The sequence below is a fragment of the Eleginops maclovinus genome, chromosome 9 (assembly GCF_036324505.1).
Source record: "Eleginops maclovinus isolate JMC-PN-2008 ecotype Puerto Natales chromosome 9, JC_Emac_rtc_rv5, whole genome shotgun sequence".
NCBI classification, from domain to species: domain Eukaryota; kingdom Metazoa; phylum Chordata; class Actinopteri; order Perciformes; family Eleginopidae; genus Eleginops; species Eleginops maclovinus.
In genome coordinates, this window is record NC_086357.1 from 18,151,311 (window position 1) to 18,164,527 (window position 13,217).

Here is a 13,217-nt window from a genome sequence, read left to right on the forward strand (position 1 = left end):
GTCAGCCTTTTCAAAGGTCACACTTCTATCCCATGGATTCAAATCTCAATTGAAAGAGTTTATCGAAGCAATTTTGCCGAGCTATCCACCCAACCAAACCGGACTGAAAGACCATGTTAAAGGCTACTTTACCCCCCTCACTATGACCTATGGAACAGTGGTGAGGAACCACAGCACAGGACTCCATGCGTAAGCAATACCCTGAAAGGCTGACATGTCACCCAGATATGGTGAGCTATAGGAGTAATGTAAGGAGTAATGTAAGAAGAGATGTAGAGAGCTAAATTAAAATTGACGGAGTGGCTTCTAGCAGTATTACCACTGTATGACTAAGAGTATTTCTGCTTTAAATTAAGCTTTTAGCTAACCATAAAATTTGTTTGAGAACATCAGCATTCTGGAGGAGGAGCTGAAGGGCCTAAAATGATCTCATTGATACTCATAAACTTGGCAGCTTCCCATTAATTATTTTCAATTGGTCATTGAATGCAGCATTGTAACAGTCGGGGGTACAATCCTTGCTCAAGGGCACATCAAAAGCGGTTAATAAGGTTAGGGCGAGCATGAAACAGTCACTTTGCACATCCAGATTTCACCAGCTGATAAAGGGACTCGGGCGGGCTTTCCAGTCATGAGCGCCCTTATCATGTAGCAATCATCCCAAACTCCTGAGGACTTGACTGCCAAGCACAAATTTTACACGGGTAATTAAACTGCTACACAAAACACCAGTGATGATTTAAGCACATTAAGCTTCACACATGCTGGCACCGTCTTTTCTCGCAGCAGCATGTCAGCTAAGATAATATTTATGTCACAAGTACTTCCTAAAGTTTGAGTTTCTCTGAATAAGGAATATGAAGAAAGAATTGATATGCACACAACGTGAGCCAAATTATCGGATCAATAAGCAGTTTATGGTCAAACTTCACTGGATGTACAGAGTGTATTATTAGCTTGCAGTTTGCTGGTTGGCAGGAATGGGAAAATGCAAAAAGAAAACAGTCGGAGTGGGAATAGGAACTTGACAGTCAGTCAAGGCAATTTATCATCCTATCAAACTTCACTGACTGCTGCAGCAGAACTATCAACGCTGCAAAAACTCACAAACCTCACCCCAAAATGGCTGAGTGTTGAAGAGAGTAAGGTCCACAAATACAACCTGCCATGTAGCCACGTTTGTCACTTATAGCCATTTCACCTGCTTGGCCTCACGTCACTGAAAGCAATTTCTTCCACCAAATACAAACAGCACCGGTTTTATGATGGGGTGTAACAACAAGACAGGTGTTAAAGTAATTCATGATTCAAACTAATGGTTTGTTACTTAATACATAAAATGTTTGAAGGGAAAAATCTATAAAAGTTGAAATGGGTTGTCCCCTTCCTGAATTGAAAGTTGTCTTGCAAATGCTATTTTACAATTACATCCTTCTATACTGTATATTTACATTTGATAATTTAGCTGTAGTTCACCAGGCATGTTATTATATTTCTGCTGAAAATGCAACACTTATTGCAATAATAATTTATCAAAGTATTCATGTCGATACAGTGTTACTTCTAGCTCCTAAAAAATATATATATTTTTGCCTTAACAAGGGAAAATCCAATCCTTCTCCACTGAGAGAAGGTTAACATAATGTCCAACTGAATCATGGAGATTGAGTATTAAGGTACCTGGTATGATATTACCAAAAGTGAGAGATTATTTTAAGCATGTTTGGTCTTTTTGCTGTAAAGTTGAAAAAAAAAAAAGATTTCCACCTTTTACTCTCTAATGTTAAATCATATATGAGTAATGTTGTTAAGCCAGAGGTTGCATATTTGAAGTGCTGATCTTGTTCTGTATTTTCTTGAATTGAAAGTTGTCTTGCAAATGCTATTTTACAATTACATCCTTCTATACTGTATATTAACTAAATGTAATACACCTTCACACATTTGAAAAGTTTGAGATAATAAATTATTTTATATCAATGAACCTTTATTTTATTAAAAAAAAAGTTGTGAAATTGCATACCATCAAAAGTATACAAGCTTTATTTGTCAAAAACATCCAAATGTCAAATTTGGTGAATGACAATGACAAAATTTAAGCTTCAACATATCTTTATAGGAGTTATATCATAATTACAATTTTTTTTCCAATTTGTAAGAAAAACAAATTGTTAAACCATATAACTGTGGGAGGGAGGGACCATTATCTATTTAGTTTTTAGTATGTGTAAATAGTATTCAAGCAGTTGGGCTGCAGGTCTGCTCCTTTCTGACTGGTTATTCATAACTAAATATTTCCATTGATGTGGCTGCACATTCAGGTTGCCTGTGCGATGGTTGGAGCAGACTGTTCTTCATATCCGAGAGATTGAATGGAATTCCATCGATAGGTAATTAGCCTATTACAACCTTTCATTTTTACAACGTCCTTTAGACAAATCGCCCTCACTACAAAAACCGACTCAAAGATCCCATGGCAAATGGCTTCTTTTCTGATGTGATGTGAGACAGTCTGTGATTACATTTAGTCCCGGGCCCTTTTATTTGACCAGCATATCATTTCTTTCCCGGCATACTTCAAAGTGTGGATACTTCAAAGTAGAATGAGTGACTGCCACTCGGACTCTGAAGATGGCTCTTTTGATCATCTTCTGAAACTCCCTTAACGCAATCAGGGCAAGCACACCAGAGAGGTGGTTTTGACAGCCATAAGATAAATGCAGTCATCCTCACAGCTATCAGATAAGCACAGCATGCTCTAATCCATTAATATGAAAATGAGGGAGGACTAGAATTGGCTGGGTGGAGGCTTTGCAGCAACAGTTAAATGCTTTGGAATGAGTTTATCAAAGGGAAGATTCAGTATTCAAAGCACTTAATGGCGTATGTGTGCTCTGACACTGAGCCAACTAAATAAATGATTATGATAATTAAAAAAAATCTTTGTTAATGCACCTTAAATGATGGTGTACAAATTGCCAAAGTAAATCACTGGTCCCCCTGCAGTGATGAGAGCTGCCTTTTGTATACTGTAAATCCTTAATACACATGAGCAGAATGTGCTATGGTTACACATTGCCTTAAACTAGCAACAAAAGCAAGGGCTTGGTCTTTTGTTATTTGTTAACGGTTTAAAGAGTGGCATTTTATATTGAAATTAACATGTAGACATTTTTTTGTTTAGTGCTTTAACTGCTCTACAGCATATGAACAATTTCCCCTAGCATAGATTTATTATATTTTAAAAGAAGATGTATTTTTCTACCACTGATTTCATTACTTAAAGTTAAGCCCTACAGAGGTCCAGCAGTAACAATAAGTAACAATGTCAATTCTGGCAGGCAGAAAATAAGATCATCATCTAGCTCAAAGGATGTTAATAAGATTTGAATAAATCAATACGCACATATACTGCTGAAGCGGCAAGTTCCATGTGATACGGTGTTCTAAAAGGATATTTTCCATTATGCCATACACTTTTCGAGCTGCAAGCATCTCGAGTCAGAATATTTTGAGAAAAAATCATCCCTGTCCCTCTCAGGTCTGAACAACAACTTCAAAACTAATACGACACATCCTTGTAGAGTCCAGGTTGTTTCTATATTACGACTTAAAGATCCTGATCACACAGAAGATGGAAAAACAAATTCCAATTTAAAGGCGTGTCAACAAGTTATTCCCTTTTCTATATTGGTAGGTAGGTGGAACCATTTTATTGAACTGACTCTCAGAAAAACAACTCATTTACCTTTGGCATGGTTGTTGAAGGAGCTCAATATGTGATCAGGTCTCACTGATTTTGTATGCTTATTTGAATATTTATTACATTTATCCATTCCACCTCCCTTCTTCTGTCATGGACCTAGCTCATAAATTTTTTTCTTTGTTCCTTCCCCCTCCATCTGAAACATAACTACCAGTCCTCTCTCGTCCTCTGTCTATCACCTATTGATCCTGCCCATGCCTCCTCATTTCCGCTAACAATTCGTCCTCCCATACGTCTGTTCATCCATGCATCCACTTGCCAATTCATTAGCATAGATGTGTGAGAGGTGAAGTGAACTCACCTGATGGGGTTATGTGTCTCCAGGAAATGCTTGGCTCAGGTTTCCCACTGGCTGTGCAGATGAGCGACACATTGCTGCCCTCGTTTACCGTGATGTCAGAGGAAATGTCATATATCTTGGGCGGAACTAGAAAAAAGGAAGACAAAAATACAGAACAAGATCAGCACTTCAAATATGCAACCTCTGGCTCAACAACATTACTCATATATGATTTAACATTAGAGAGTAAAAGGTGGAAATCCTTTTTTTTTCTCAACTTTACAGCAAAAAGACCAAACATGCTTAAAATAATCTCTCACTTTTGGTAATATCATACCAGGTACCTTAATACTCAATCTCCATGATTCAGTTGGACATTATGTTAACCCTCTCTCAGTGGAGAAGGATTGGATTTTCCCTTGTTAAGGCAAAAATATATATATTTTTAGGAGCTAGAAGTAACACTGTATCGACATGAATACTTTGATAAATTATTATTGCAATAAGTGTTGCCTTTTCAGCAGAAATATAATAACATGCCTGGTGAACTACAGCTAAATTATCAAATGGATCAACTATCACACACTGAGTCAGCTTTTCTCATGCTACCATAGTTTTCTCATCTTCAAATGTATTGGCTTGTTACATGTGAGCTTGATAGCTTGCTAGCATGTAAGCCAGGCTGTAGTGAAGGGCTGCATTCAGCTGTCTGTGTCTGCTAACAGAGCATTATAAACTCAACCGTCATTTAAAACAATGAGATCATCGTGGGCATAATTTATTTTGTGTGTATTTCACAACCGTTAGCAGAGATTAAGCCGTTAACTGTAACTATGTATAATATTTCCTGACAAATCCTTCGTTTGGCACAGTCATTTCCCAAACAGATATTCACAAGAACAAAAAGCAGACATTTTTAAATGAAATGAAAGGAAAGAAATGAGACGTGGGCATTGATTCATTGGTCTGGAACTACAATACAGTTAAGGTGGTTTGGAAGCTGAGTTTTTTGAGCGAGTGCAGCTCATCAAAAGTCTTTGCTGGACATCACTTACAGACATAATTGGCAAAGTTAAGTGCACTTGAATCTTAACGGTGCTTTGATGTTAAAAGCTTCGGTATTTAGGCCGCTGAAAACACATGCAGCTGACCACAAAGGCATTTGAGCACACACACACACACACACACACACACACACACACACACACACACACACACACACACACACACACACACACACACACACACACACACACACACACACACACACACACACACACACACACACACACACACACACACACACACACACACACACACACACACACACACACACACACAGGCTTATGAGACACTATTTTAATCTGCAAGATTTGAATCTCAGAGGGAGCTTTTCTGCAGTGGACTGTGCTATACAGTAATGGCTTCTCAGTCGTCTGGGGCTTCAAACTATTCAACCCTCCGATCCCTCCTGATGCTAAAAAAAACTAACAAAAGAAAAGTTGATTCAACAAATTCACGAGTTCCTCTTTCGACCTACCAACAATTTTTGGTTTTCTTTTGTCATTGAGTTCTGTCCAGTTTAGCTGCAGCAAACCTCCTCTTAACGCCATTATAGGCACAATACAGAGGAGGTGGCGAGTGAATAAATTAACATTTTTTACAGTTCTAAAAATACTGATTTGTGGTCTGGACCCACCACCTTACCACTGCTCATCAACATAAAGCCCATATAGACTGTTCCACAACCTGAATACATTGACTGGATGAGCATTAATTATATATTAGGAGATAATAGCTGACTATCAAACACAAGATGGTGCCTCATTAAAACCATCATTACTCATATAACTGGAAGCTTTATGGTGCAAGGAAAAAAACATCTCTGATTTACAGATGGTATCACCCCAGCCAGTGTTGACCAAGTCGCAAACCGGCAAAGTGCTCAAAGTTATGACGGACTGCCCTGGAGAACATTCTCATCACTGGTGTTTTTTGTGTTTCGGGGGGATAGGCGTCATTTTTGATCCACAGATCCCGATCTAAATGAGATGAAAGCGGACCTTCAGTGGGAGGCGATGTTGAATCTAGGTTATTGCTTGTCAGACTCCTGTGTTTACCTGCTGTAGGACCCCACTGTTGACACATCTCCTCAGTGTCTGATAGCACAAAATTGAAAATGTTGGGGTTGTCTACTGATCCTATCTCTCCCTGGCAAGGCCCGAGAGGTTTTCTAAGGTTAAGATGAGGAGCCCTCCATTTTTCAGCTCAAAGCCACTGTAGCAGTTGCTTTACTGCATGATAATGTTTGCTGCAGCGGAAAATAACAAAGTTATAAAAACGGAATAAAAGATCAATAGAAATCAGTCAAACCCTAGACAAATGGGAATATCTGCGAAGAACAGCATATTATTCTCCAGACAGCAATCCAAACTGTTGTTTCATGTCTTCAAAAACTATAGAACACAAAAAACAAACTGTATTTCGGTCACCACAAACACATGTTTACGTTTGAATTATTGTGTAAACTTTAAGTAATTACGAAACTGAAACAAAATCAATTGCAGGTTAACTTCTTTTTGCCAGTCTCCTTACGGTCAATTTACTGCTCACTGTTCAGTTTGAAACATGTTATATTATCTAGGGAACAGTGTATGAGTGATAGAGGGACTTCGGACAGACGTAATGCATAAACAAAATATGATTCTGCCATCTGTTGTCCCTCATCAAATAAACCCCATCCTAAACATGATCGTACAGTGAGTCTCGTTGCTAGGTAACAGTGCTGAGACAATGCAAGCACTGTTGCAGAGGGGCCAAAGGATGGACACTTGATATTGAGCGATCAAAGGGAGGTTCCAGTTAGCAACTAGCAACTTAAATGGATTTGAAATTCCACACTTACAACTTTAAAGTGTTGTTCTTAATGGTGAAATTTTAAGATTGATTCATAATTGTTGAGGACACACTCGGTTTATTTATGTGAATGTGCATACGTTTGCGTGCGAGTGGTGTTTGATCAGAATAGTTTACATAGTATCATCAACAATTGCTATGTATAAAGAACAATGACAGTGAATGGGACCTTCACCTCATTTGACAGCCCTACAGCTATTAAACAGGAGTGTGATGCAGAAACTCAGAGCAAATATGCGAAACACTTGCATAAAGAATAACAGAGTTCAACCTTTGGTCACCGACTCAGATCATTTTCTGCCTTTTCTTTGCATTTCACACCGAAAAAGAGAATTGAACCGAGTCTACCGGTAGTGTCAACAATCACAATGTTCCTCGTTGAGCTGAAAGGATACTGCGGAATAATTGAGTGAATGCCAGTGTTGCTCCTTAAAAAGCAGCATAGTGAAACCTACCTTACCTTGGCATACTATAATATAATACAGTTAAAGTGAAGCAAGTACAAAAAGAATCACCGGGTTTTTAAGGCATGCACCTCAAAGTGCAAGCATATTGCCGTAAGGGCACTGCAATACTGTTACAATGACACCCACTTAAGCTAAAGATACGAAGCTAAAAATGAATATGGGTTACAATTTTGCCAGAGTTTCGGGTGAAAGATCAATACCAGGGGGAAACAGCTATCCTGGCTCTTTTTATCACTTACGAAATGTGCCTACCAGCGCCTCTTAAACTCATCAATAAAGGCGTCATATCCCAACATTAAATAAATGTTAGTTAACTACTTTACGAGGGGTAACATAGTGGGCTATTTTGTTTTTCTGAACAGTTGCTAGGCAACCATCGAAGACTCCGGAAAATGGTTGCCTCCAGCAAACTAATAAATAAAATGGGCATATATCCTGTACGTCAGCTTTGCACTTTGTGTACCGATTATACATATGAAATAAAACGTGTTAATATAACATGATCATTTGTGTTATTTGCTGTGAAAAGCATAGCACTGTTAGAGAGAGCTTGGCTAGTTGTCTCCGATGTTTCCAGTCTTCATTTTAAGCTAAATAAATGGATACTAGCTCTAGCTCTTACTGGTATTGATCTTTGCCAGAAAGCAAATAAGCAATTTTTCCAAAATGTCAAGCTTTAAAAAAAAGTTCCCTAGCCCAGAATTATTCTTTTTTAAATCAGTTTGAGTGTTTTGCCAAACTGTTGCCGTCTTCGGTTGCTGTTTGTGACTAAAAGCAACTTCTTGGTTTTAGTAGGTTAGAAAAAGATTGTGGTCATGTCTGAGGTGCAAATTATTTACATGGATTTTCATCCCGGTTGTAAAAAGCCTTTTAGACACTGTTACAGGAATCCTCGCTTGCCAATTTCTTGGTTACCACATTACCTTGAAAGCCTGCAAAGTCCATTACCATCATTTTTTTTCCTAGGGTTACAACTCACTGAGTGCCCTATATTATCCCTTTTACACCTCCTCCGCCTCTTGAAACATCACAGACGATTGTGACTGTGCTGCCCTCTGAACAACATATTATAACTCATCCCTCAATACCTACACATGGCTGGTTGTTTTTCCTTAGGCGCTAATTCAGTAACTATGCTATGATTGTCATGTTTGCCATGTTTGCCCATTCCTCTCTAATTTTCCCTTCTCCAGCTCTGCGGGAGGTGCTGAGAGTGAACTGCCACAGCTGATCTGGGCGGCATCATCTCCCTCCTGGCAGACGCCTCCGGTGAATAAATAAGCCTCTAATGACGCCACCTTGAATTACTGAAATGCTTACAGCTGCAGTATTAACATGCAGGGGTTTTACTTCTTGAGCTGCAAAGTGGGATGCACACAACTGGGTTCTTCTATGAATTGTGACAGGTCTCTCCAGGATGACTTCTGCTACCAAATTGCAGGACCCCATTACTGGCTAAACCTACTGCCATCCAGCTTTCCAATTAGAGCACAGAGGGGAAGCCAGGCCACTTGTGGTAATGGATGGTAGTATTGGCTTTGGGGAGGTAGAGTCAGGGAGATATGATAGGGAGGGAGAGATAAAAGGAGAAGAGAAAATCCTGCTTCATTTTCTGTAATTCAAATGCTTCATTTGTCCACCATCATCCCACACACACTGCAGAAGTGGTAAAAATGGAAAAGGTTCTATAACCGCCCAGGGCATTTTTACTGTCCAAACACAATAGGATGGAATGGTCTCATTAAAATGCAGATGCTTACTGATCTGAGGCCTGATCATCCTTAATCAACGACATGCAGTACCTTAAAATTGGATTAGGGCAGATTTCAGTTTTTCTTTGCAGCTTTGCTTGATACACTGAATAAATCAGGGGATGTTTGAAAAGCTCCTTTCAATTCTAAGCTTACAAACACCAAGCCTTCCACAAACTGCCGGTTGTTTGAGATGACATTGATACAGATAGACAATAATATACCTGTAAAATATATGTGTGTTTGCAGGGCGTAATATACACCTCAGTAATGAGACAGTTCACACATAGCTATTCCTAAAGGTTTTCAATTCCCTTTCCACACTGCAGGCAGCAAGAAAGAACCAACTTCCAGCCTGATAATTAGGTGTCAGACACGGAAACTAAACATAAACAGTGACAGATTATATTTCTCAAAGGGATTACCTCCATTTACAGTGTCACAAAGCAGGCACTGATCATTTGTAGTACTTAAGTTTGGAAAAAGTTCATCCAAGTAGAAAGAGAAATCTGTCAGTATTAGCAAGTTGTAACACAGCACTTGACAACACACATAACCCCAGTGACTGGAAAAATCCTGGCCCTCCAATTTATCAATTAGTATTTTTTACTTTAAAGATGCCAGACGTCATAAAGTTATAGCCATGAGCCTCAGCCAGTTGACTTACTATGTATGTATCGCACAAATTATGTAAATAAATATGTGGTTCTGAAGATAACGGTTGACTTCTTTTCGTCTAAGTATCTGCATGGAGTCATACTTTTGTGCCTTCAGTGTCTGCATTCAAATAAATAACATACAGTGCTTGACTTCCAGACAACAAACTTTGAAAGTCATTCTCGCTTTACCTCTGATATCGCCTGCTGCTCTCCCATGCTGTTATTAAACATATCAATCTCTATCATTTCCACAGAAACACACACACACAAACATACGGCAATAATAAAAAGCAATAAAAAATGTTCCCAAAAAGGGGATGTTTTCTTTTTCTTTCCATTTATTTCAGCCCAGCAGCAATAGAGGAGGTGGACTAAGTGCTGGAGTAGCAGGGCCAAAACATAAAACCTCATTAGCCCTTATTGCTTGTCTAGTTTTGGCATGTCTTCATATTCTAAGATCTCCTTGTGGCTAAGATGTTGGGTAGGTTAAAAATTGAGATGTGGAAAGTTGTAGCAGACAGAATATGACTTAAGACACAAATAGATTTGCAGCAAGTGCACATTAGCTGATGAACATTATTCCATAATGGTATCATTATCTATGATGAATCCAGTGATTTACCCTATTAATGTACTACAGGAATTCCCCTGAGGGTCTGTTGATAGTGTGTTATAGTGCAGTACAGTATGATGATATACTGTGTATTAGCTTTGACTTCCAGAGATTTGTGTATTTGATAAAGAATTTTGTCTTTTATATAGTTTTTTTTAAACATGGGATTCCTCCGAGTAGCTTTAAATGTGTAGGTGTGACCTATTTGTTATTTGTATTGCTACGTCTCCCTTAGCCCATACACCTCACTGCATCACTGTAATATGCACCTGGCATTGGCCCATTACTTTAGTAACCCTAAAGTTATACTCTGCCCATGGTTTATTTCAGTGGCCCTCGTTTTTCACTTCAAGACAGCATTCCTGTCTCTGACCGAAACATACCCCAATACTGTGGTAACAATTTTGTACTAGTGAGGTGATGATAGATTTGGAAAAACAAAAGAACATTAAATAACTCTACCTCAAACCTTTTATTTGTCCCCAGGAATGCACAGATAAAGGTTTTGCCATGTTCAGTCCATGGTTATTTGTTTGAACAGTCCCTGTTGTCAGTTGTTTTCATCGTTTGTGTCTAATGTACAGTATGTGTTGGTTATAATAATAGTCTACAAGTAATTATATCTTATTAACTATGCAAGTGCAGTAGATAATAACAGATGTGCTGCTATTCAGTATTACAGCACAACATAGCATCAAATTGCATTAAAAACAAGCATTCTTCAAGCTTTGTTTATAACTCTCTTGTTTTTTTCTTCTATGATTTAATTCAAATGTTATTTGAGGAAATGTGATTATATTTGCGTTATAATCTTTGTCATAATCTAAGAAAATGACAATGGTATCTAACATTGATAAGTAAACCTGTTAAGCGAATGGATACCAATGTAACAGTTGTGGTGCTGTTGAACTGATTCTAATGGAATGTTTCTTGTCCAATCAGATTACTAAGTCAAAACTAACAGATAATGTACAAAAAGAGAAAGTGGTTGAATGATACTACAATGTTTAACTGTAAAACACGCTGGGAACATGCTTGGCTTCTTTCGAGAAAAATCAGAGAAAACTATGAAGTCCACTTTTGTTCAACTTGTATTTAACCATTAGTTTATGATAATATTCCTGTCATGACCTAATGGTGCAAAAATAACATGCTTCCGTAAATGTCACATCCAATACATATGATGAGTAATTGCCAATGAAGTTAACGATGCAGAAAGCGGAGAGCTTGTTACCAATTTCATGCACTTCTGGGGAATTCATGAATTAGGGGAAATCAATTGATGAAAATGAACTTTTCGAAATACCTTGTGAGGCAATTAATCTTCAATGGGAGAGCTGCACTGGGCATGTAATTCAAAGATAAGCTATCACCCACTTATTGAAATAGTTTCTAATTTATTCATGCTAATCAGTGTCTTTCAGCCTCAGCATCTTGCTTATGATAAACAAAATTCCGCAGCATGGGCCACTTTGTTTTCACTTCCAAGGATGATCACTGGTTTTTCAATTAGCTGCGCAGCTACAAAGTGTCTTTGATAGGCGCAGCCACGCACACGCCTCATTTCAAATAGTTTATTGTCGAAATGAAACACTGAGCCTGTCAGAGGGCAAGCTGCTTTCCAACAACGAAATATCAGTTGGTGACCAAGCGACCGTTGCTATGGGTGATCCTCTGTGCATCTCAACTCTTAGCCCATGTTTGTGTGTGTGAGTGCGTGTATTTGAAATGGATGATCTGATGTGAGGGCACAAAGGTCTGTCTCCATCTGTCACTGAGCCTTGATGCAGCGCTAAAGGTTAAAGTTGAAACTCTAGAACCTGGGTCATGATTAATGGGGAGAGAGCAGTTGGCAGCGAACAGACACACACTTCATCCAGCTAAAGGGAAGTAGTGTGGCTCAGCGGGCGTTTGGATCTGTTCTTTACTGACTCTCTGCTCACCAGTGTGTCATACTTCGACTATGTGATAAGTTAGGACAGTCAAAAGGCTTTTAGTGCCCCTCTGTATTTCCATCAATATTCAGGGTCCAGATTCAACATTCAAAAACACTGTCGATCCAACCCCATCAGATCAAGGACATTATCGTATGCCGTTTTATTGAAACTCTCTAGGTGCTTTAGGGAAATGTATTCTTAGAGATGTGGAAATCTTCTTTTGCGCAAACAAACTGTCAACTGTCATTCTTCTCAAAGTGCCTATGATAGTTACGAAATGGTCTTTTAAAATATGCAAGTTTGGGCTTCCTCAAGGACTTATTATCGTCCGAGTAATCTGCAATGCCCTGGATCTGGATTCAATTCTCTACGCTGTCCTTTTAAAAAAAACAATTTTCAGTTACATTATGCTATTACCATGAAATATTAATTGCCATTTCTGGTTCAGTCATTAGGTAGAAAAGGAGCCTTAATCTTTCAGTGAATAGTCTGTAAGCAAAGGTTCATGTTAAAAGGATCTAAACACATTCCTTCATTTGTTTTTCTAACTCCGTCTTGATATATTTCCCTCATTGGTGAGTCATAAGTCCATGATAAATAGCAGTGGCTGCCAAATTTAAGGTTCAAGTGCAGATGAGGATTACTGATTATTCTCAGTGTGTCTGTGTGGTTTGTGCACACCCACAAACACTGAAGGTGTTTGCATATAGTGTGTGTTTTGTTGTTTGTGTGTGTGTCAGCTGCCACATTCTCAGATGGTACCCAGTATCGACTGCTTTTCTTCACAATCCGCCCCGTGGGGCTGCTGGGAGAAGATTTGGACTAAAG

At 38.7% G+C, this 13,217-nt stretch overlaps 1 protein-coding gene across 2 annotated transcripts in view; it reads right to left on the reverse strand.

The window, feature by feature from the left end:
• negr1 (neuronal growth regulator 1) overlaps positions 1-13,217 on the reverse strand; it is a 120,649-nt gene that overhangs the window by 60,118 nt on the left and 47,314 nt on the right. For both annotated transcript variants that reach the window (XM_063891933.1, XM_063891932.1), the window contains exon 3: positions 4,068-4,193. In XM_063891933.1, coding sequence (XP_063748003.1) covers positions 4,068-4,193 — 126 coding nt within the window. The remainder of the gene's footprint in view (positions 1-4,067; positions 4,194-13,217) is intronic.